We start from the raw sequence: 21934 nt of genomic DNA on the forward strand, positions 1-21934 counted from the left end.
CCGACACACTGGGTGCCTCAACGGCCGATACAGTCGCGCTCAGTGGGATCCCCGCGCAGCACTGTGGAGACCTGTCCATGGTATCTGGAATACCAAGACTCCAAAGTGACGTAGAAAGGCAAAAAGTTGACAAGCACGCAAACGTTCCCGAGCGAGCATGTGCAGGTGGCAGTGGTGCTCGCTCGCTGACTGACGCTTGCGATGTCCCGGGCAGCAGCTGGCACTCACGTTATTCCCAACATTGAGCTGATACTCGCCCCGTCCGTCTATATCATCATCGACCTCCTCGACGCCTCTCTCTCCTCCCCCATTCCCACATTCATAGACCCACCGCTCCTACTAAAATGGCCAACGCTCCCCACGGTGGTATCCTCAAGGACCTCGTCGCCCGCGACGCTCCTCAGCACATTGCCCTCGCTGAGGAGGCCCGTGGCCTCAAGGACATTTTCCTCACCGAGGTATGTGGTGGCTTCGGGTTACTCCACAGACCAGCCAACGAACGTGCCGAGCTAACAATTTCCAGCGCCAGCTCTGTGACCTCGAGCTCATCCTCAACGGCGGCTTCTCCCCCCTCGAGGGCTTCATGAACGAGCGCGACTACAAGAGGTGAGTTGGGCGTGTGGCGGCGGCGGCGGCGGCACCAGTCGCCGTTCGCGCCTCGCCGTTATCACCGGCACGCCGAGTTCGTACAAGTTGCCACCTGCTAACACCCCCGTCAGCGTCGTCGAGACCCTCCGCCTCGCCCCCACCAACGGCCACCGCCAGGGCACCCTCTTCCCCATCCCCATCACGCTCGATGTCTCGCAGGAGGACATTGCCCGCCTCGAGCTCAAGGCTGGCGCGCGCGTCGCCCTCCGCGACTTCCGTGACGATGCCGCCCTGGCCATCCTCACCGTCGAGGACATTTACCGCCCCGACAAGGCTGTCGAGGCCGAGAAGGTCCTCGGCGCCGACGACAAGGCTCACCCGGCTGTCGCGTACCTCCACAACCAGACCAAGGAGTTCTACGTCGGCGGCAAGGTCCAGGCTGTCCAGGCGCCTACGCACTACGACTACGTCTCGCTCCGCTTCACGCCCGCCGAGCTCCGCGCCCACTTCAAGAAGCTCGCCTGGCGCAAGGTCGTCGCCTTCCAGACCCGCAACCCCATGCACCGTGCCCACCGTGAGCTGACGGTCCGCGCCGCCCGCCAGCACCGCTCCAACGTCCTCATCCACCCTGTTGTTGGCCTCACCAAGCCCGGAGACGTCGACCACTACACCCGTGTCCGCGCCTACCAGGCTCTGATGCCCTCGTACCCCGAGGGTCTTGCCCACCTCGCCCTCCTCCCCCTTGCCATGCGCATGGCTGGTCCCCGTGAGGCCGTGTGGCACGCCATCATCCGCAAGAACTACGGCGCCACCCACTTCATTGTTGGTCGTGACCACGCCGGCCCCGGCAAGAACTCGCAGGGCAAGGACTTCTACGGCCCCTACGACGCCCAGGAGCTCGTCACCCAGTACAAGGACGAGCTCGACATCGACATGGTCCCCTTCCAGGCCATGACCTACCTCCCCGGCTCGGACGAGTACCAGCCCGTCGACGAGGTCCCCAAGGGCACCCCCACCGCCGACATCTCGGGCACCGAGCTCCGCAAGCGTCTCCGCACTGGCGCCGCCATCCCCGACTGGTTCTCGTACACTGGTGTCGTCAAGGTCCTCCGCGACTCGTACCCCCCTCGCCCCAAGCAGGGCTTCACCATCCTGCTCACGGGTCTCCACAACTCGGGCAAGGACACGATCGCGCGTGCCCTCCAGGTCACGCTCCAGCAGCACGGTGGCCGCTCGGTTACGCTTCTGCTCGGTGAGCAGATCCGCGCCGAGCTCTCGCCCGAGCTTGGCTACTCGCCCGACGACAAGCACACCAACTCGGTCCGCATTGGCTTTGTCGCCTCCGAGCTCACCAAGGCCGGCGCCGCTGTCATCGCTGCCCCCACTGCTGCTTACGAGCGCTCTCGCAAGGCCATCCGTGACGCCGTCACCGGCCCCGGTGGCAACTTCTTCCTCGTCCACGTCGCCACTCCCCTCGAGCACTGCCAGAAGGCCGACCGCCGCGGTCTCTACAAGCGCGCCCGCACTGGCGAGCTCGACGACTACGAGGCGCCCACCAACGCCGACTTTACGTGCGACCTCCGCACCGACTCGGTCCCCGAGATTGTGCACTCGATCATCATGATCCTCGAGAGCCAGAACCTCATCTAAACAATACACGCGACTCTGCCGCTTAGCTGCCGTCTCTGCCTCCTCCTCTGTACAACGCTGGAAGGGTGTTTTTGCATTATTAAACCACATTAGTAGAACAATGCCACTTTGTATTATGTTTGATTACAACCACGCGAGCAGAAGCAAGCTTGCTTCAAGCAAGGTTGAGTTTCGGGACTAGTGCCGTGAGGATTGCCGTGTCGGTCGCGGGAGAGCGGGACGGCGAGGCGTCCAAGGATGTGAAGGGTTGGGCCACAACACGAGAGCCACGAGTTGACCGTCATGACAGGGTGGGCCAGGGGTCAGAGCCACTCACCCCCGCCGCTTCCTGAGGGTTCCTGTTTCATGGTGACCCAAACCTGTAAAACAGACCGCGCGAACGTCGTAGTATACGGCACGGGCTGGGCATGCTGGGCAGCGACACCAACAACCGTCTTGTTGCGTTGCCGCGCCCACTACTACAGCAAGCGCACTGCAGCGGCCAAAGGACGCCGTCGTCGAGACATGCATGAAATGGCCGTGTGGGCAAGGCGGCAACAAGCACTCGTCCCAAGCAGACCAAGACACTGGGCGCGCACGCCCGACAGGACCCCAAGGATCCGCGCGGCGCTCGTTGACAGTTCCAAGGCACTCTGTTGGGCCGCTGCTGCCAGAAGTCTTGCTGCATTGCTTTGCAGCTACCGTGTCCCAAAACAGCCCATTGTCATGGCGACAAGGCCCGCTGCTGCGCCGCTCTCGTTGCCGCTGCAGCCACAGCCGCATCCGCTCCGCCCGGCACCGGCATCGGCGGTGTTGATGTCGACGACCGCCCCAACCTACAGCGCCTCGGCCGACCTGCATGAGGTAACGAAGACTGACAACTCGACGACGAGGAGAAAAGCATAACAACCGTCGGCCGACTGCGCAAATGCTCGAATGCGCGTCGGGCGAGAGGGCAGAGGGACGCGTCGTCGTCGGTGGAATGGAATGCCAGGTGGCTTGATTGCCGTCGGGTTGAGGGCGACCCACAGCCAGCCAGCCAGCGGCTGTTGCTCTTGTCGCCTGCTCGAGCCGACGAGCCGAGCTTGCCGCCTGCCCCTGCGCTGCAGCAGCAGCGGGCATGAATGGCCATGAGCTGATTACGCTACGGGTCCGCGCCTCGGGTACTTTACGTGGTGACGCGTGTGAGAACGGGGTATGCCTATACGACGGGAACGTAACAGTCGGCCGACAGAGAGGGAAGGCGACGTGCCTTGCATTCCTTGCAGTTGGGTCAAAACAACGCGCCGGCGCGCGCGTACGGCGCGCGGGGCGCGGCGCAGTACCTGGGGACGGCCGGGGGCTTGCTCGTCCACCCCGCGCCCCCGCGCCGCCCGCAGCCCTCTGCCCGCCTGCGGATCGAATGCCAAGGGCATCCAATCAAGGGGTAAGGGTTGCCGCCTGTCCGTCCACCGTCGGTCGTCTGCCTTGCTTGCCGTCGACGTCCGTCTGCTGCAATGCTATCTGACACACACACACTGCTCGCCTTGCACGCCCGCTCGCCCCCATCTTTCGGGCGCTGCTTCTGGGGCGCTGCAAGACTGACGACACACACTGTGTCTGACTGGCTGGCTTGTTGCCCCCGGCCGGTGCGCGCCATCCTCTGTCGGTCGAGCATCTAGGGTCTTTGTAGAGTGCCCGGTTGACAAGAAGAAGATGGGTGTGCTTGTGCGTGCGTAGTGTGTGTGTACACAGCGTACCTCGCTGTGCCTCGGAACCCAACCCTCCTCCTCTCACCCCCTGCCCCCCCCCCCCCCCCCTTCACTCGCCCTGTTTGGGTCACTCTCTGGCGGTGGTGGTCACAGACACTGACCTGCCGCTCCAGCCTTATACTTGCGCATGGACATCATCCACTTTTACCCCTCACTTCACTTCTCTTCTCCAGTCACTCCTTTTTAAGAACCCCTTCCTTCTCTTCCTTCGACGACTACCCGCGTTCACCACCGTCGGCGACAAGCTCACCAACCTCCCAACACACGTCTACGACTTTAGTAGCCTGCTCGCTGGCGACCTCGACCACCCCCCTTCCCCTTTAGCCACCCTCACCCTCTTCACCACCCCCAAGCGGGGCTTTGACATCACCCCAACAGGGTTGGCTCCTTCCTTTACCTCTTCACCCAAAACCTCGTCTTGGCCACCCGACAACATGCTTAGCTTTGGCGCCGCAGCACTCTCGGCGTTCGTTCTTGGCGCCGGCCTCGTCCAAGCAGACGGCCCCGTTCACACACCCCGCGTTCTCGTCTTCACCGGTACCACGGGATTCCGTCACGACTCGATCCCCACTGCTATCGAGGTGCTTGGACAGAACGCGGATCGCTTTGGCATTGCGTTCAACTTTACAGAGTGAGCCGACACACATACACTCCTTGCTTCATCCCGCATCCAGTGTGGCGTTCAAGCCTCCGAGTATGTGTGGAGACTGACACACTCCGCAGGGACAAGGGTGCTTTCAACGACGGGTACCTCTCGCTCTTCGACAGTCTGTTGTTTGTTTCTGCTTCGGGTGACGATGGTAAGTCTCCTACTTGCATACTGGGGTGCACGGATCTCGCGCGCCGGGATCTCAAAACGCGATCGGCCCCCGCCTTTAGGTCATTCCCCGGCGCGGCGCGCGGCACGCCCTTTCTTGGCACAACACTTTTTGAATCTGCCACCATGCCACTAGCCACACAAGCCACAACACTAACACAACACCAGTCCTCGATCAGGCTGGCCAGGATGCCTTCCACCGCTACATTCAGAACGGTGGCCACTACATGGGCGTCCACTGCGCCGCTACGGCCCTGACCAACTCGACCATGTTCCGCCAGACCCAGGGCGGTGAGTTTTTGCACTGTCGCCAAGCACAAGCACCGCCACGTGCGGTGCTGGTCGACGGACGGCATCACGATGTACCTTTTTGCTAAACCTTCAGGCATCTTCGACTACCACCCGTCGTTTCAAAACGCGGTACGTGCATTACAGCGTCTATCATTAGAACCATCCCTGACAGCCTTCCGCAGACCTTCCTCCGCCTCGATGACAACCACCCGTCGACGGTCAACCTCCCCGACCAGTGGCGCTACGTGAGTATTCGTACTGCCACATTCAGCCTCAGATTCACTGACGGCGTTTGCAGCCCGAGGAGGTCTACTACTTCAACAACGACCCCCGCAACGAGAAGGCTGTTGTTTACCTGACCGTCAACCAGTCGTCGTACAACAGTGCGTAGAGAATTCACCATGCTTCTGGGGCACGGATCTGACTTGTTTTAGACGACGGTGGCGACGGTGGACCCAACCAGGGCAACCCTCACCCTATTGCCTGGGGTATCGAGTCCCCCTGGTCGGCTGTGCCTCTCAGCCCGGGCGCTGCCGGTGCTGGTCGTACCTTCTACACTGGCCTTGGTCACGCCAACGAGACGTGGCACGACGAGATCTTCATCGGACACATCTTTGGCGGCCTCTCTTGGGTCCTTGACGGCGCGACCACCAAGGCCTACGGTGTCGGTCTTGTCGGCAGCACCGACCTTCCCCCCAAGCCCAAGCCAGTTCCCGTTGCCGCCCCCGACGTCAACGCGACCAACGCCCCCGCTGCTCCTTCGGTCAGCACCAGCCCCTCGGCGTCGGCCAAGCCAAGTGGCTCGTCTCTGTCGACGCCTCTTGCGTCCGCTCTCGTCCTCGGAGCGGCCCTCGTCGGTGCCCTCGCCTGCGCTCTCTAAACATGTCGCGTCCCCTCGCCTCTGGTCATTTGGTAAACTCGGTAGTCATTGTGATTAGTACCATTCCCGTCGGTTAGGAACCGGCGTCCTCTCCTTACCCTTGTAACAAAGGTCACGGACACTCGATGCACGCTCGACGTCAATACCTCATTTGTAGATAACCCAAATATCATGACAGACAGCGGCTCGTAATGAAATCTCTCAAACTATGGCACAACGCAGGTGTCCTTGTCGGGCGGGGTGACCTTGGCTTGCTTCCTTCTCTCTCTCTCAACCCCGCGCGCGAATGCTAACAAAACTCCTCTCTCTCTGTTTACTTGTAGTACTTGGTGGGGACGAAGGGCATGGGGGTGACAGTGGCCTCGCGGAGCTTCTTGCGGACCTCGATCTGGACCTTTGTGTTCTTCTTGTGGTGGCCGTTCTTGACGTAGCCCATGGCGACGTTTGTGCCGAGCGTGGGCGAGGGGATACCAGAGGTGACGACGCCAATCTCCTCCTTGCCGTCGGCGTCGAAGATCTTGGAGCCCTCGCGCGCCGGCGAGCCGGCAATGACAAAGCCCACGCGGCGGCGCGAGGGGCCGGGCTTGCCGAGCTCGGCGAGGATGCGGCTCTGGCCGGGGAAGTTGGCCGTCTCGGGGGTACGGCGGTCCTTGCCTAGCGGAGGGTTAGCATGCTTGTTTCCTGCGCCGCTTGCTCCGTCGGGTACTCACCAATCAGCCACGCAAGACCACCCTCCACAGGGCTGATCGTCTCGTCGAGGTCGTGGCCGTAGAGGCACATGCCCGCCTCGAGGCGGAGCGAGTCGCGCGCGCCGAGGCCAATGAGCCAGACGTCGGGGTTGGCGGTAATCTCCTCGGTGACGCCGACGGCGTGCTCGGGCGGGATAGACACCTCGAAGCCGTCCTCGCCAGTGTATCCGCCGCGGGCAATGTGGCAGCGGACCTTGTTCTTGCCGATCTCGGCAAAGAGCGAGCCGCCAAACTTGAGTGCGGACAGGTCGGCGCCCGTGAGCGCCTGGAGCACCTCGGCGGCCTTAGGGCCCTGGAGCGCGACGAGGCCGTAGCCCTCGAGGATCTTCCAGTTGACCGGCTTGTCGGGGTGTGCGGCGTTCCACGCGTCGATCTTGGCGTTGAGATGCGCAACGTCCTCCTCGGACCGGCCGGCGTTGGTGACCACGTACCACTTGGACCCGTCCTCGGCCTGCTTGGTCATGACCGTGTCGTCGATGATGCCGCCCTCGTCGTTGAGCAGGACGGACAGCGAGCTCGTGTTGTTCGCCAGCTTGTCGAGCGACGTCGGCGTGAGCGAGATGAGGAAGTCCTGCGCGCCGGCGCCGGTGAACTCGTGCTGGAGCATGTGGGAGACGTCGAACAGGCCCGCCTTCTCGCGGACGTGCTTGTGGGCCGCGACTGGGCGTCAGCTGGATCACACAAAGGCGGCACCCACCCTGACCGACGTCGCCGTACGACAGCGGCATGTCCCACCCGGCAAAGGGCACCATCTTGCCGCCGTTCTTGACGTTGAAGTCGTACAGCGGCGTGCGCTTGAGCTGTGAGGCGGGGTGTGAGCGAGCGAACGCATGCACGCGAGCATCGCGACCTGGCGACTTACCTTGTCGGCCCAAGCGGGGGCCGAGGTCGAGAGGGAGCGGAGCACGAGGCGGCCCGTCGCGGGCGTAGCGGCGAGGCGCTCGAGAGCGACCACCGTGGCGCGGGAGGAGGAGCGGGCAGCGAGCATTGTGCTTGTGCTTGTGGGCGTGCGAGAGAGTGGGGAGAGAGTGAGAGGACGAGACGAGGGCTTGGGGGATGCTGGCTTTTATTCGATAGGACAGTCTCGGTCGACCATTCAGCGCTGTGGAAAACAAGGCCGCGTCCTTGGAAATCGGGTCGTCCAAGAACACCAAACCGACGCCAGACTCCAACGCCGTCATTGGAACTTCGGCTCATGGCTGTTGGAAATAACCGCCAGCGACGAACAAGGCACAGAGGCGCTTCGGCCCATTCGGCATCAACCGCCAAGCTGCCATGCTGCGATGCGGCCATGCTGCTGCTGCCACAGCTTCACTTCGACTCTACCACTGCATACTGTGCATGTGCTGATAATCAATGCGCCATGTGCAGACAAAGAATGTATTGACTAGGGGTTCGAGGCAGTAACAAATAAGGGACGGGCGGGGGTGCGATGAAGAGGCAGGCCACGGCGGAAGGCAAAGTGTACAAATGTTGGTATCGGGGTATCTCGTGGAGTGCGAACGACTATGCGCAAATGTAGAGGGAAGTATCAAGGCAAAAGTCCAGTCAGGCGATGATTAGACGACGGCCAATGTGAATGGGTGGTGACGGTGGTGGAGCGTGGGGCGTGGGGCGTGGTGTGGTGGACGTGGTTGTGGTGGGACGATGTGGATGGGCGAGAGAGACTAGTGAAGGTTGTTTGTAGTGTGGTGCTGCAAAGAAACGCTGTATTAAATGCTGCCGTCGAGCACGCCGCGGACGTCGTCCACGGTAGCCAGATCGGTAAGGAACGGGCAAAGGTCGGTGAGCTCAGTGTCGTGCGGGTCGTTGAACCACGTCGAAACCGGAACAGCATTGTTGGGGTGGAAAATGTATGAAGCGGGCGAGTTGTCAATGATTATGGCCGTCGAGATGTCGCGACCGAGTTGCGAGAGGTCCTGGGATGGGTCAGCTTTGCTCCAACCTAGCCTTCCAGCTTCACCCACCTTGACATAGTTGCCCTTGTGGTTGTAGCAGCTCTCGCGGAACAGGCGGTGGCGGACGACGCGGCCAACGTCGAGCATGTCCAGGACAGGGTCGGCATACTTGCTCAAACTTGCGGTGAAGACGACAATCTCATAAATCTTGCCCATCTCAGACAGGAAGTGGTCGACCCCGGGGCGCTTAATAACATAAACATTGTGCGTTTGCGATTCAATCTCGACGGGGACGATGTAGTCCGCGGATGGCAGCATCTGTAACGTGTTAGCCTGTGGTTGTCCGTTCAAAGCGGGCAACCAAGATCTACTCACCTTGAAACTGGAATGCAAGAGTGTCTCGTCCAGGTCAAGCACCAAGCACTTGCGGCCAGTGTCTCTCTTGTCGATCTCGGGCAACAATGGCGCGGGGTTGCCGTGCTGCGAGATTGTCAGCGACGGGTACCTCGCCATCTCGCCAGCGGCGACACGCACCTCATCAACGGGGATACCAATACCACCCTGTGCAATCAAGCGGTCCTCCTCGTCCTCGTAGTCGTCGTCGCCGTACAGCAGCTCCTGCGAGCCGGCGCTGGCATCAGGGTCCTCCGAGTCGCTCAGGTCCGAGTAGCCGCCGCTCGTGTCCGTCTTGTTGTGGGCATCGGTGGCGTGGGCGTGGGCGTGAGGGAGGTGGTGCTCCGACTCGCTACGGTGCAGCATGTGCTGGTGGATGATCTCTGAGCCTGAACCGGGAGCCTGAACAGCGGCAGAGGTGAGACCAGCAGTCTAAAGAGAATGAATCAGCACAAGGAAACGACGAGCAAAGCTCAATGCAGATGGGGCGGCGCTCTCACCTCTTCAAGGGGCGCAGTCGTGGGCTCACTCGCCGGGACCAGACCGTCTGGGAGGGGGATCACTGGCGCGGTCGACGCTGGCTTGTCAACGACGGCCTTGTCCGCGACCTTCTCGCCATTGGTCGCAGCGTCTGGCTGTCTCGAGGTGGCACCGGCAGAGTCCTTGGTCGCCGCCGCTGTAGGCGCGACGGACGTCTTGGCTGCCGTAGCAGTTGTCGCCGAACCGGACGGCTGGCTGGGGCTCGTGGACTTCGAGGCCGCGGTCGTCTTTGCAGGCGGAATGTCCTCAAAGTCGTCGGTTGAAAGACAGCCGAGGACCACGAAAATGGACGCGAGACCGCCTCTTTTCCGTCTCTTCTTGGACGCTGGCTTGGCCGGCACAGACTTGACGGCTGGAGCAGGCACGGAGGCAGCAGCAGTAGCAGGAGCCTTTTCGGCGCTGCCGCCTTTGGCAGTCGTGGCCGATGCTGCTGCTGGCGCGGTCGGTGCCTTTGTCGCCGACGACGACGAAGCATCCGCCGTCGCAGCGGCGACGGTGGCGGGGGCAGCCGACTCGGCTGGCGGCTGACCGGTCACGGCGCCAGAGGAGGAAGCTGCGGCGGGAGAAGAGACATCCGCGCCGGATGATGTGTTGGCGGCCGACGACCCAACCGCTTGAGGGACAGTGTCGGCCGTGTTAGTTGGCGGTGCGCCCGAAGATGTTGCCATTTCCTCGTCCTACGTGACGAGGGGGGGGGGGGTGAGTGTTGGAGAGAGGGGGTGGGGGAGGGGAAGAGGAAGAGGGGGAGAGGGGAGTGGGTGGTGTGTAAAAGTCGGACCGTGCGGTTGACCTTGACTGCAAAGGCGGTGGTGGATGTCGATGGGAGGAAGGGTAGGCCCGTTGGCTGCTGGGGTGGCTGGTGGGTGTGTGGTGTCTTGGGAGGGCAAGGTCTCGTTTGCCTCTTTGGGGTATAGGGAGAGTGTTGTCGCTGCTGTTGCTGCTGCTGCTGCTGCTGTTGTGATTGATAGTTATTGTTGTTGCTTTGTTGTGGATGATGATTGTTATGCGCTGATGGCAACAAGGTTGTTGGTGGTAAAAGGGGGAGCAGTGCGTCGTTGGTTGGTTGCTTGGGCTACTGCTGGCTGGCTGTTGGCTGTTGTTGGTGGTGGTGGTTTGGGATGGGCGGGGAAGGGGGGTGCAGGCGAGGCAAGGCGAGACGAGGGGGGGGAATGACGGTGGCCGGTTGGTGCGGCCGGGCGTGGGCGGGGGGTCAAGCCAGCCAGGCTTAGGTGGGGGGGGGGAGAAGGGGCAGCAGCGTGCAGCATGGTTTGGACGTGCCTGCCGCCGCCGTTGATGGATGGCCCAGGCGGCTGGTACGGCAAAGATGCTTCCGAGCACCAGCCAGACGCGACAACGGCCCCCCCCCACCCACCCCACACCGGCGTCCTCCCCGCCTCGCTCAAAGCAGCAGTGGCACGTCGCTCGACGCATGGGATGCAGAGACGCAGTACCCTCTGTCGTCGTCGCTGCCCCCGTCGCCGCCGCCGCCGCCGCCATCGCCCCAATTCTCCCCTCGCTCCCTCTTTCCACTCCTGGCTCATCGCTCCTGGCTGGCGCGACGACGCCGACGCGACAGCCCAGCCCAGGGCCCGCGCCACGACGCCCACGCGCTGCTGCTCCTTGAATCTCTTGTTGTCTGCCTCGTCTCGTACGCGCCATTCCTGCTCGCAAGCGCGTTTGCGTTGCGTGCCGCCGCTGCTGCTGCCGTCGCGCGCGCGAGCGCGTGGGTCCTTGCTTGCTCGGAATCCTTGGGCGCGCGTCCAGACTGCCGCTGGCCTTGCCTCAACTAAACTCCCCTGCGCGCTTGCTTTCCCTTAACCCAAAGAAGGCATTCCACACGGGGTCCCAATATCCTCTTATGGTAATACCCCCCCGTTACGCGAAGCCTTTAGCTTTTTTAGGTTGTTGAACCTGATTGACCAGACTTGACCGTCACCACGTTTCTGGGTCTAAACGTAAAAAACAAAAGCTAATGGCAACGTCGATCTGCCCAGACGATACATTGCTAAATGCCAATTGAAAAATGCATAGAGATTACAGGAATGAAACATATGGATGCAGCAACAAGACGCAAGAGCCTCCCCGACTAGAACTTTGACTTCTTCTGCTTCTCGACGGCAGCACGAAGACGCATCTGCTTGTCGCGCAGCGAGGCCTTCTTCTTCTGCACAACCTTGTTGGAGCTGCAAAAGTGTTAGTGGTGAATGACAACAGCGAATGGCCTGCTCTACCCACTGAATGGCCATCATCAATGGCTTGTTCCTCGCCTTCTCGCGGTTGGTAGACGAGCTTGGGGCGTCCTTCATCTTCTTGCCCTTCAGCGAGCCGAACTTCTCGCGGCCCTCGCGGCCCTTGCGGATGCTCTCCATGCGCTCCTCGTAGTCCTGCTTGGTCCTCTTGCGAGCGCCAAGAATCTCGCTCTCGGTAAGGAAGCGGTTCTGCTCGTCCTCGCCAACGCTGCGCTTGGACGCCTCGAGAGCAGCAAGCTTGCGCTTGGCCGCAGAGCCACCACCCTGCTCGACTGCGTTCTGAGCAGCCTTGAGCTTGAGCTCGTTGAGTAGGGCAAAGTCGGCAGGAGTGAGGATCTTCTGCTGTGCCAGAAGCGAAATCTTCCGCACCTCGGTGGCAGTCGAGGTGGCGGTGGAAACAACAGATTTGGCGTCATCGTCCTCGTCCTCGTCGGCATCGGCCTTCTTGGAAAGGCGCGCCTTCTTGGCCTTGGGCTTGTCGTCCTCATCCTCCGAGTCGCTGATCTCAAAGTCCTCGCCGTCGGACGAAACGTCGTTCCACTCGTCCGAGTCAGAGTCGTCCTCCGACTCGACATCCCAGTTGTCCCAGCCAGCCTCATCGTCCTCGTCGAGCTCGAGCTCCTCGTCGTCGCTGACACCGCCGTTGGCCTCCTTGCGCATGCTCTTGAAGTGCTCCTCCAGGAGCTCAAGGCCGTCGATGCCGTCGGCAACCTCCTTGGTGCGGCCAAACTCAGGCACCTGGCCATCGATGAGGCCCATGCTGGCCGTCTTGCCCTGTGAAGAATGTCAGTTGGTTCTTACACGCAGACCTGTCGTCAACTCACCCTGTCGCGACGCTTGAGCATTCCAGGGTTGACTTCACGGAAGAGAGACAGCAGACCACCAGCGGCAGTGGCAACGCCCTTGTCCTTGGACTTCTTGTACTCGATCAGGTCGCTAAGCAGGTCCTCCTCCATACACCAGGGCTGACGACGACACACTTCGCGGATCGAGTTGATACCCGCAGCGATGACCTCGGCGCCGACACCGGGGTGGACAAACTCCTGAGCGAGCTTGCGAATAACCGGAGTGAGGACGTCGGGAGGCGTGAGCTCGTGCACCGACTGAGCGAGGGCGACCAGGATGAGCGTAACCTGGAGTTGGTGGTACGTGAGGTACTTGATGACGTAGCTGTAGAAGCCGAGAACGCAGAGCTTGTGGGCGCCCATGACACGCGAGAGGAGCTGCATGATGAGAACCTTGTGCTCGAGCGTGTACTGCTTGTCTGGTAAAGTCAGCTGAGTCGTCGCACTGCCTAGCTCACCATAGCGGCTCAAGTTGTCGTAGAGCTTCTCGCCAAACGTCTGGGGGTCGTTCAACAACTCCAAGGCCGGGAAGTTGACCGAGATGGCGGCCGCCTTCTCTTTCCTCTTCTTGCTGAGGCCGCTCTTCAGCTTCTCCAGCTGACGCTGCTGCTTCCTGCCGTGCTTGCCAACTCCCATCTTGTGCTCCATGCCCTTGACGTTGCGCCGGCTGGTAACAACCGCGTCCTCCTCGTCACTCGAGTCGTCCTCGCGATCAGCATCGGTGTCCGATCCCAGGAAGAAGTGAATAGCCGCCGACTGGACCTTGGTGTTGGGGTGGAACACAGCCAGGGCCGCAATGGAGACGGTCTTGGCGTCGGTCCTGCCGTCGTTAGTGCCCGTCACACCACTCCCACTCACCAGACACCCTTGCGCCAGAGCTCGCGAACCATCATGACGGCCCACATGGCCTCACCACCCTGCTCCTTGCCCTTGCCCTTGCCCTTGTTTCCAACGACCTCGGCGCCCATGCCGCTCTCGATCATGCCGAACAGCAGGCCCTGCACGATGCGGTTAAGGCGGTGGTTCTTGGTGCGCTGGTTGGACGTCTTGATGTCAGTCAGGATGGTGCTCCTGATCGTCGAACGGAGGTCCTTGGACACCTGGGGGAGGAGGGGGAGGAGAGTCTGGAGAAGCCTGGAGGTCAGCTGTGCTTTGGAATATGCAACTCACTCGACAGAGTCGATAACGTCCTTGTTGCGGAGCATGACAAGGTTACGGACGGCCGTCTCGCGGAGGTCACCAGTCAAGGCCATGACACCCTCAGTGCCGAGGAGGAGAGCTCGGAGCTGCTGCGGGAGCTCCTTGGTGATGGTCGGGTAGCAAGTCGCGCACTGGCTCACGAACGTGATGAGCTCGCCGAAGAGCTCGGTCGACTTCTCGTTCGAGGTCGACGACGATCCGGCGGCGGGAGCGACAGTCTGGAGGCGAAGCAGGGAGACATAGTGGTTGTACTGGACCATGAACTCCTCCTTGTACGCGACGGGGTCACGCTGTGAGATGTGAGCGGCGAGTCTCGTGCAGTGTCGCTGCAGCAGCACCACCAACCTTGATGAGGTTCTGCAGCTGGGGCAGGTTGTTGGTGAGGAGGATACCCCTCGAAACTCGGGACTTGACCATCTTGGCGTTGTTGCTGCTGATGGTGTTGCTATGCAAGGATAGCTTGGAGGTGTCAAACGAGCAGTACACCAAATGATCACCACCAACAACTTCCTGGACATGGCCGCTGCCTGGTCTGCCGACTTTTTATTTGTTTTCCGTTTTTCTTCATTTTATCCCAGATTTGCCACCAGACATTACTTTGACCTCCACCTGTGACGTCCATCAAAACAGTCGCGCCTGGCGCGCGGCGCCGCGGTGCAGGTGATGGTGGCTGCAGCGCAAGGAAGACAACTCGAGGCAAACTCTGGGCCCGTCTTGCCTCACCCACTGCCGCCTCCCACCCCCCCTCCCCCTCCCCACCCCCCCCCTCTGTCTATAAAACTGCCCTTCATCGCTCTCCCTTCTTTTCATCATTCCTCTCATCCTCCCTCTGTCACTCTCCTTCCTCATCCACTGCGTTCCCTACATAGTCATTGCCCCTCCATTGATTAAGTCACTCGCTACCTCAAAACTACACACCACCGCGTTCTCTGACCACCACTCCAACCACCGACAGACGACTCCTCACCACTCTGTGCGGACTCTAAGCCTCTGTACATCATCACTCGTCCAATCTTCCTCGCTGGTTGACTTCTGGGATGTCCTCCTCGACTTCGCAAGTCGACATCACAGTCGTCGCTACTCCGTCGACTGCATCTGCCGACCAATCGTTGAGCAATCAGGCAGACAATAAGTGAGTCATTTACCGTCGTCTTCCCTCCCATTAATGACCCTTCCCTGACATGTCAACAGATCCACCACCACGTCTCCTGCTATTGAAGACAGCACCCCGGCCGACACTTCCCTTCCCCTCATCGAGTGCTCTCCCGGTGAGCATCCCCCTTCATCAATGTCATCCTCCACTCCTTATTCAGTTAAATCCACTTCGTCGATGAAGATTGTCGACGACCCATTCCACACGCCTGGAAACACCGAGTCCTCGGGTGACGTCTCCTTCACTACCCCTTCCACCGGCCCCGACTCTACGTCGTCCACCTCTCTGGAGATCTTCCTCGGGCCCCAGCCCCTTTCATACATCCACCATCGCCGCCGCCTGCTCGCCGCTGAGATGGAGTCTTCCCCCAGCCGCCAGAAGCCCGGTGACCTTGGCTCTCTCCCACTTACCGGCCACTCAAAGGTTCCCGCCGCCGTTACCCACGCCGAGGACAGCGAGGATACCCTGCGCCCTCTCTCGACCCATCCCACTGCCCAGACGACCGAGGACACTAGTCATCTCTCCCAATGGCGTCAAGAGCAGCTCAAGAAGGCCAAGCCCATTCGTCCGGTGGCTGGAGCCCGCGAGCGCCCTATCCCGCTCCTTCATGGCCCTCTTTCACTTCCTTATGCAAGGAACCCGAGGTGAGTCACTGATTGATGCGCTCCATCACTGACTTCTCAGCGGCGTCGATGCAACCGTGTCCGACCAAAACACCTACATGGCCAACATCTTCGGTGTCCGCGCAGTCGAGTCCACGGACGACAAGCCGGAGAAGAAAGTGTCGAAGCAACCTCGTGAATCCAACACTCAGGGCTCGCGTAACGTGTCATCGTCCAGCTACTATTCTGTCTCATCTGGCGTGATGAGCGACAGCAGTGCCGCAACGGGAAGCTCGAGGCGCCCTCTCATTATCCGCGACTACCACCAAATCATTGGTATCAAGAAGGAAGGCGCCCCCCGCTTGGTGGCGCCAGTCAGTGGCGGCGAATTTCCGTCGTCCTTTCAGCATGAAGTGAGTGACCTCCGTCATCTTCTTAAGACCCTCTGAGCTCACACCGTCCACTAGGCCCACCACCAGGTGATGCAGCACGTCGATCTCCGCTCCCACCTCGGCGTCGGCTACCCCTATGCCCATGACTACATCCAGCAGACTGCCCCGGTTATGCCTTCCCCCGACTACGCCATCCACTCGGCGAGCGGGGCCATGTGGCCCCTTCCTACAGAGGGTCTGGGCGTTCCTGGCTTCCCCTACTCTCCTCTCCAGCTGGTTGACCCGAACACCAAGACTGTGTACAGCTTTCAGATTCCAGGCAACATTGCCACTGAGGCCAAGACTGCTTACCACCACCCGCAACTCTTCCCGAGCAAGGCCGAAACGAGCATCAACTGGCGCAACAAGGTTCCGAACAATACGCCCGTCAAGTACCCTGTCAGCCCCGTGCAGTCCAAGCCTACCAAGCCGTCTGCCACGGCCTCGCCCATGCCTTCGGGTGGCAACCTGGCCGAGGTTCTCACCGTGGATCATCTCTACAAGCGCTTTGGTCAGCATGCTGTAGGTTTAGTCCCAAAGGCCATCGCTTACATATCCAGCTCAGGCCCCTCAACGAGAACATCTCGCACCTGCCTCCCAAGCCGTACATGGCCGACAAGGCCCCAGAACACGAAGCTTACGTCGAGCCCACCAAGCCGACCGAATCTCCAGTGAAGACACTCCCCGACGCCAGCCGCAAGGTCAGCGTCCAAGAGGAGACGCCAGTCAAGACGTCCTCCAGGCGCAAGGGACGCGGATTGGGCTCCTCTCGCAACTCTATCAACAACGGTCGCGCCAAGGGTACCCCTGGCGCTGGCAAGTTCCTCAAGCACAGCGTGACTGATGACGAGGGATCGCCTTCCAAGGCTACCCCGTCGGACACGCTTTCCGCCACATCCTCCCCAAAGCGTGGCGGTTCTGCTCGCCCCCACGCCGGTCGCCGCCACCCTGTGGCCGCCTGAGCATCCTGTCCAGGGCGCTCGTCTGCAATTCTCCAAGCACGATGCTCGACAAACCATTTTCAGTTCTACTGTATATACTAATTATCGGTCCGGCAAGTCCTCATAACGACAACATCATTGACGTCACGACGTCCCCGCAATGCGCACACCCAACAAGTACGACGATCCTACGCCCATCCCCGTGGCTCACTATTCTCTTTCTTCCACGGATATGTAAATATGGCATTTTAGGATTTGGCACGGGGTAGAACCCCAAACTAACCTGAGAGGCCGAGGTGGCAACTGACGAGCACCGGCTATCAATGATGATCTGGCTGCCCTGCGGCCGGTCCTTGCCGCTGATCAGTGTGCCCCCACTACTCATCGAGGATCGCTCTGTAATTGCGTCATTTAATACAGTGAGCACCGTGGAGATTACTTATCTTATTTGGGTTTTAGTATTCCGATGAGGCCGGGAGTGACACCGCCGCCACGGCGCCACCACAGCCTTGGACAGTCGCCATGGCGACCACGCCGCGCCGTCGTCTGTGCTGTGATGTCCTTGCGGCGTCCCGGCTGTAAGCGGAACCGAGCTAGACCGGGCGGAACTACAGACGGCGGCATGGCGGCCCGTGCAGCCGTAAGAATGGGGGCGTGCCAGCGATGCTTTTGTGTGTGCACGTTTGGCGCTCGGTGATCGGTAGGTGACCACGAAGGCTCGACACACCGCTCACACGACACAGTTTGGCCGCAGGCAGGCCGGTCAAGCTCACAGCATCACCACCATGGTCACCTGACCCCCAGACCACGGCCAATCGACCCACTCTTTACCAGCGTATGCGTAATAACGAGCGAGTCCGCCCGATTCCCCGCAACGCCGCAGCACGTGAAAGCGCCACCGACCACGCCGCCACATTGAACCCCATTGTCAGAGGACAGCTTTGGTGCTGCCTTTGTCATGCCGAACAATCGGGCAGGCAGCAACCATCAATAACCGTGACTCCCCAGACTGACATGTGTAGGGCGTCACCAGCGTCCGTGTGGACGGCGGCGGCGGCGGCGACGTCGCTCGCTGAATACCGCTGTAACCGGCCATCCCCGGCGCCCCAAGCGCCGCTATCGTCGAGATGTTGTTGACCTCGACTCGAGACTTGACTTGGGAAACTACTTAACCCCACTCACTACATCCTTGTCCCCCCTTTCTTCAATTATTCCCAATCTTATCTCCTCCACCGTTCATGGCAGCACCAGTATACTACCCGCGCACGCTCAACTGGGTCCCCGTCACGACTATACCCGCGACCTCGACGCCTGCCCCTCGCCACCGAGACTTCCCGCCCGTCCCGCCGCCGCCCTACTCTTTACTGGCGCACTCGACTGCCACTACCCAGACCATCATGCTGGCGCCTGCCGAGGCGGCCCGCCACCCGACCAGCAGGCAGGTCTACCGCCCAGCCGAGGCACACACCCCGGTGCCCCCGCCTGCCCGCGCACGCCTCGACGCTGCAGCCGAGCGTATCGCTCGCGAGGGTCGGCTCGGCACCCGACCCGACGATAGTAGGGCGAACCATGATCGCCGAACCCCCTCGTCGCGCCCCGTGACCCCCGCCCCGGTCCCTCGCGAGCCATCCCCCCAGCCGTCCGCGCACAACAGGGCAGCACCAGCTCAAACCTTGCGCACGCGCGTGTCCTTCTCCTCGCTCCGCGCACAGCGGTGTGATGTCGGGCCCGAGCACATTGCCTGCGACCCCAGGGACCACCAGCACCGCTCCGGCAAGCGCGGCGAGGATGTCGTCGAGTTCGTCGGCCCGCCCCTCAACGAGCCCAACCACCGCAGGTTCCACTCGGACCACCTCCGCCCCGCGCTTAGGACGTCGGCTTCGCGCGAGCGGCTGAACAACAGGCGGCTGAGCGAGCCTACGTGCTCCAAGCCAGCTCCGCCCGCCCCCTTCCCCAAGCCGCCGGCCACGGCCAGTGGTTCTTTGGCCGTGCCCATTCGCGGGCTGACCCCCGTGGCAGGGGGTTCTGGGCACAGCTACAGTCTTCCTCTGCAAGGCTTCAACCACCTCTACGCGCAGGCCAGGGGGCTCCATGCCTGCCCGGACCCGTCTGCCCACAGGCAGACGCCGCCCCCGGTCCCGCCCCCGCCCAAGAACCTGGCCCGACCAAACCCGTACTCGATGACGGCCAACATGGAGCTCGACCCAGCCGACAAGCTTTACAGCTATCTCCACTTCGCGACGATTGAGTACTGGAGCTCGTGGCCGGCGATTCTCCCCTACAGCAAGCCCCAGCGGGGTGCCCCCCTCGTGGGCGGCCGCACGCAGATGGGACGCGAGTGGACCAAGCGCTTCAAGGAGACGGAGAAGGGGCGTGCGAGTGGCCGAGAGCTCCGTTCGTGGCAGGCTGGCAAGCCCTGGAGCGCGGATATCTTCCGGCGTGAGTAGCCTCTGGTGTGACACTGGCTCACGAATCAGACCTTCAGAAGCACGTCCCGGACATTCCCATTCCCCAGTCGCGCCGCGAGAGAAGCGACAGGTAGGCAGCAGGCACGTTCTGCTCGGAGAACCAGCTGACGTTTCAGCATCTTTGCTCTTCTCGCCGTGGGGTTCAGCGCGCAGAAGTGCACTGACCCGGAGGGTCCAGACAATGGGCTCCTCAACTGGCTTCGTGGAAACGTGAGTAGATGGGCTGTCACTGCGCTGACAGCCCACCACAGGTGCTCGAGACGGCGGTCTGCGCGCTCCACATGGTCCGCGACACTGCCCACACGTTCAAGTTTGGCACCATCACGCACGAGTGGCACAGAGCACCAGGCGTGCTCTGGGAGGGCTTCGGTACGCTGGTCCTCCACGACAAGCTGAACGACTTTGACCGCGCGATGGTCGTGATTGCGCGCCCGCCAAGCGTAATCAGCGGCGCCATGATGAAGGAGTTCGCCACCCCCGGCGCGCCCAACACCTGGTCGCACTGGTCAGCTGATGCGGCCACGACTGAGCCGGGCCAGGTCAATCTCCTCCAGGCACAGGTGAGGCGGGAGGCTAGGTGAGCAGCGACACTGACGGCACCAGGTGTACGACGAGTGCCGCCAGAGCCGCGTCTACTACTTTGCTGTCACGACCGTCGAGTACTGGGTGTTTGGCGAGTTTGTGAGTCGTGCGAGTCGACTCCAACGCTGATACCAGAACGACACGTACACGCGCTGCACGGTCAGCCCCGCGATCGCCCTCGGGTCGAGCAAGCCCAATGTTATCCAGTGCCTCACGTCCTGGGTTGTCCGGTCCCACGACCACGTGAGTTTGCTCGTGACGGCGGGGGCTGACCAGTAGCGCCTGTATGCCAAGCGCCAGCGCACTGCGCCGTAGCCTGGTACCTGTTCCGATCAAGCTTCTTCTCTCCCCGTCAACCCGGCTACAGCACCGGCTTCTCGCCCGTGCCATCTACCATCCGGCGACCTGACGTCTGGCGCTTGAGAAGTTCCAGATCTTCCTGGCTCACCGCCTCGCGAAGCTCCTCCGACTTCGTGCCCCGCACCTGCCCCCTGTACTGCCCTACAGTGCAGGCAATGAGCTACCGACGTGTGCAGAGTCCCCAGCCGCTCTCCTGGCCGATGTCCTCTGCACTGCCCGACGAATCGTACCCTCTCCGGTCCCCGATGTCCGTGAACCTGCAACGCTCTGAGTGTCTCCTGTCATCAACACTTAATGCTGCCGAGTATCCATATCGCCCCGTCGTGTTAATATGAGTGTCCGCACTAGCGGCCCGCGGTCCGCAAGCCAAACCTCACAAAGCCACAAAGCCCATAAAGCCCACAAAGCCATAAAGCCCACAAAGCCCACAAAGCCCACAAAGCCTTTCGCTCTTTGGTATTTCTCTTCGACGTTAGTGTTTTAGTTATCCTGCGCGTTCCTTCCCCGACAGCCCCGTTAACCCCTGTTCTCTTCGACCCAACCTAATCGTCCAAAGCGGATGTTGTACATGGCCATGCAGTGTGTCGTTGTCTCTAGAAACCCTTGGGGTTTTGGCGTAATGTCAACTGGTGGGTGGTCAGCACGGCACACGACGCACGACTCCTCTTCAACCCACCTTGGTCCACTTGGGCACCTTGTGCACGCTCTTACGCCAGTCCTTGGCCTTGGGGTCGAAGGTGGTGTACTTGTCTGCCATCGTCAGCTCGCTTCTCCTCCCTCCCTCCCTCCCTCGCCAAGCCGACCCACCCCGCGCAGGCATCTCGCTGGCCTTGGGAAGCTCCAGCGCCCGCTCCAGGCTCTTAGTCTGCACCCCCGACGCGGCGACGGCGGAAATAACGTCGTCGACCCGCGCGAGGCGTTTGCGGAGGTTGGCCTTGCGCGTTGACGAGAGGCGGAAGGGCGATTTCCTGGGCGTCAGCGCCGTTCCTGTCGCTAGCCGCTACTCACCACAACAAGCCGCCCATCGAAACCGAGGAGGGACGGAACGCGCCGAACATGTTTGCTGAGATGTGGACTGAACAGCAAGCTCGGCTCGAAGTTGAGCTCGAAGTTCACGGTCGTCTCGACTTGGCCCGACATTTGAGAAAATCGCGGGGGTATACTCGTGTGGCTAGCACGTGGCCGTCTGTGGGGCTCCGGCCCCCTCCGACCCAGAAGGCAGCCGGCATGTTGCGCTGCCTCGACGGGCCTATGCATGCAGAGTCGAACGGGAAGCTGATGCGCTGAGCAGCTGAGCAGCTGAGTATATCGTACGGCCCGCCCAAGTGCTACATACGCCCGACCGGGGGCGAGCGGTGCCATGGCCGAGAGCACATGACAAAGGCGACGTACGAGGGTGGGGGAGTGACTCGCTCGGCACGATGGAGCAGGTGTGGTCGTGTGTCCTCACGTCACCTCGTGCGCGTACGCCGCACAGTTTACCGTAAACGTAAACAGCGATGCCGCGACGAGTGGTACTTGCGCCCAGACGCCCCTCCCCCGCCAGGTACATGTGTCGTGCCGACGA

General features: G+C 61.4%; 8 protein-coding genes across 8 annotated transcripts; 4 read left to right on the top strand and 4 right to left on the bottom strand.

Annotated features, from left to right (window-relative positions):
• Window positions 1-149: 149 nt before the first annotated feature.
• MET3 (Sulfate adenylyltransferase) lies at window positions 150-2367 on the top strand. Its single transcript, XM_062772346.1, has 3 exons — window positions 150-458; window positions 524-606; window positions 720-2367. The coding sequence occupies exons 1-3, from the start codon at window positions 345-347 to the stop codon at window positions 2236-2238; spliced, it is 1716 nt and encodes a 571-aa protein (XP_062628330.1). The 5' UTR covers window positions 150-344; the 3' UTR covers window positions 2239-2367.
• A 2035-nt stretch (window positions 2368-4402) lies between these two features.
• On the top strand, window positions 4403-5956 carry LOC62_04G005793 (uncharacterized protein; the record flags this gene model as incomplete). The annotated part of the gene is made up of 7 exons (XM_062772347.1): window positions 4403-4599; window positions 4692-4735; window positions 4954-5076; window positions 5171-5205; window positions 5259-5321; window positions 5375-5459; window positions 5511-5956. 7 exons carry the CDS (start codon window positions 4403-4405, stop codon window positions 5954-5956), a joined length of 993 nt encoding a protein of 330 aa, XP_062628331.1.
• Window positions 5957-6269: 313 nt separating this feature from the next.
• On the bottom strand, window positions 6270-7693 carry gcv1 (putative aminomethyltransferase, mitochondrial; the record flags this gene model as incomplete). Its single annotated transcript, XM_062772348.1, has 4 exons — window positions 6270-6610; window positions 6667-7365; window positions 7403-7505; window positions 7568-7693. The coding sequence occupies 4 exons, from the start codon at window positions 7691-7693 to the stop codon at window positions 6270-6272; spliced, it is 1269 nt and encodes a 422-aa protein (XP_062628332.1).
• A 327-nt stretch (window positions 7694-8020) lies between these two features.
• On the bottom strand, window positions 8021-10255 carry SPAC2F7.02c (putative protein). The gene is made up of 4 exons (XM_062772349.1): window positions 9497-10255; window positions 8979-9428; window positions 8673-8921; window positions 8021-8624 (listed from the first exon to the last, which is right to left on the bottom strand). Exons 1-4 carry the CDS (start codon window positions 10202-10204, stop codon window positions 8418-8420), a joined length of 1614 nt encoding a protein of 537 aa, XP_062628333.1. The 5' UTR covers window positions 10205-10255; the 3' UTR covers window positions 8021-8417.
• A 1292-nt stretch (window positions 10256-11547) lies between these two features.
• sda1 lies at window positions 11548-14297 on the bottom strand. The gene is made up of 7 exons (XM_062772350.1): window positions 14176-14297; window positions 13801-14120; window positions 13489-13764; window positions 13089-13450; window positions 12610-13049; window positions 11772-12559; window positions 11548-11719 (listed from the first exon to the last, which is right to left on the bottom strand). Exons 1-7 carry the CDS (start codon window positions 14245-14247, stop codon window positions 11623-11625), a joined length of 2355 nt encoding a protein of 784 aa, XP_062628334.1. The 5' UTR covers window positions 14248-14297; the 3' UTR covers window positions 11548-11622.
• A 369-nt stretch (window positions 14298-14666) lies between these two features.
• Window positions 14667-17149, top strand: LOC62_04G005797 (uncharacterized protein). The gene is made up of 5 exons (XM_062772351.1): window positions 14667-14962; window positions 15022-15627; window positions 15668-15998; window positions 16053-16538; window positions 16577-17149. Exons 1-5 carry the CDS (start codon window positions 14868-14870, stop codon window positions 16976-16978), a joined length of 1920 nt encoding a protein of 639 aa, XP_062628335.1. The 5' UTR covers window positions 14667-14867; the 3' UTR covers window positions 16979-17149.
• A 1205-nt stretch (window positions 17150-18354) lies between these two features.
• Window positions 18355-20940, top strand: LOC62_04G005798 (uncharacterized protein; the record flags this gene model as incomplete). Its single annotated transcript, XM_062772352.1, has 7 exons — window positions 18355-19396; window positions 19435-19495; window positions 19542-19635; window positions 19677-19985; window positions 20029-20106; window positions 20143-20250; window positions 20287-20940. 7 exons carry the CDS (start codon window positions 18355-18357, stop codon window positions 20320-20322), a joined length of 1728 nt encoding a protein of 575 aa, XP_062628336.1. The 3' UTR covers window positions 20323-20940.
• MRPL31 (54S ribosomal protein L31, mitochondrial) lies at window positions 20917-21436 on the bottom strand. Its single transcript, XM_062772353.1, has 4 exons — window positions 21376-21436; window positions 21175-21335; window positions 21044-21117; window positions 20917-20993 (listed from the first exon to the last, which is right to left on the bottom strand). Exons 1-4 carry the CDS (start codon window positions 21423-21425, stop codon window positions 20961-20963), a joined length of 318 nt encoding a protein of 105 aa, XP_062628337.1. The 5' UTR covers window positions 21426-21436; the 3' UTR covers window positions 20917-20960.
• Between the last annotated feature and the right edge of the window lie 498 nt (window positions 21437-21934).

This window comes from Vanrija pseudolonga, chromosome 4, assembly GCF_020906515.1.
Source record: "Vanrija pseudolonga chromosome 4, complete sequence".
NCBI lineage: Eukaryota > Fungi > Basidiomycota > Tremellomycetes > Trichosporonales > Trichosporonaceae > Vanrija > Vanrija pseudolonga.

What these genes read in the sequence shown, in the direction of transcription:
- SPAC2F7.02c (XM_062772349.1), bottom strand. Translation starts at nt 10,204, where the DNA reads ATGGCAACATCTTCGGGCGCACCGCCAACTAACACGGCCGACACTGTC. An exon ending in CGACTGCGCCCCTTGAAGAG is followed by an intron (nt 9,429 to 9,496) that starts GTGAGAGCGCCG and finishes CATTCTCTTTAG; the next exon opens with ACTGCTGGTCTCACCTCTGC. An exon ending in TCTTGCATTCCAGTTTCAAG is followed by an intron (nt 8,922 to 8,978) that starts GTGAGTAGATCT and finishes AACACGTTACAG; the next exon opens with ATGCTGCCATCCGCGGACTA.
- LOC62_04G005797 (XM_062772351.1), top strand. Translation starts at nt 14,868, where the DNA reads ATGTCCTCCTCGACTTCGCAAGTCGACATCACAGTCGTCGCTACTCCG. An exon ending in AGCAATCAGGCAGACAATAA is followed by an intron (nt 14,963 to 15,021) that starts GTGAGTCATTTA and finishes ACATGTCAACAG; the next exon opens with ATCCACCACCACGTCTCCTG. An exon ending in AGCGCTTTGGTCAGCATGCT is followed by an intron (nt 16,539 to 16,576) that starts GTAGGTTTAGTC and finishes TTACATATCCAG; the next exon opens with CTCAGGCCCCTCAACGAGAA.
- MET3 (XM_062772346.1), top strand. Translation starts at nt 345, where the DNA reads ATGGCCAACGCTCCCCACGGTGGTATCCTCAAGGACCTCGTCGCCCGC. An exon ending in AGGACATTTTCCTCACCGAG is followed by an intron (nt 459 to 523) that starts GTATGTGGTGGC and finishes AACAATTTCCAG; the next exon opens with CGCCAGCTCTGTGACCTCGA. An exon ending in AACGAGCGCGACTACAAGAG is followed by an intron (nt 607 to 719) that starts GTGAGTTGGGCG and finishes CACCCCCGTCAG; the next exon opens with CGTCGTCGAGACCCTCCGCC.
- sda1 (XM_062772350.1), bottom strand. Translation starts at nt 14,247, where the DNA reads ATGGTCAAGTCCCGAGTTTCGAGGGGTATCCTCCTCACCAACAACCTG. An exon ending in CTCTGGCGCAAGGGTGTCTG is followed by an intron (nt 13,451 to 13,488) that starts GTGAGTGGGAGT and finishes TAACGACGGCAG; the next exon opens with GACCGACGCCAAGACCGTCT. An exon ending in CCATTGATGATGGCCATTCA is followed by an intron (nt 11,720 to 11,771) that starts GTGGGTAGAGCA and finishes ACACTTTTGCAG; the next exon opens with CTCCAACAAGGTTGTGCAGA.
- MRPL31 (XM_062772353.1), bottom strand. Translation starts at nt 21,425, where the DNA reads ATGTTCGGCGCGTTCCGTCCCTCCTCGGTTTCGATGGGCGGCTTGTTG. An exon ending in TCGATGGGCGGCTTGTTGTG is followed by an intron (nt 21,336 to 21,375) that starts GTGAGTAGCGGC and finishes GCTGACGCCCAG; the next exon opens with GAAATCGCCCTTCCGCCTCT. An exon ending in AGGTGCCCAAGTGGACCAAG is followed by an intron (nt 20,994 to 21,043) that starts GTGGGTTGAAGA and finishes ACCACCCACCAG; the next exon opens with TTGACATTACGCCAAAACCC.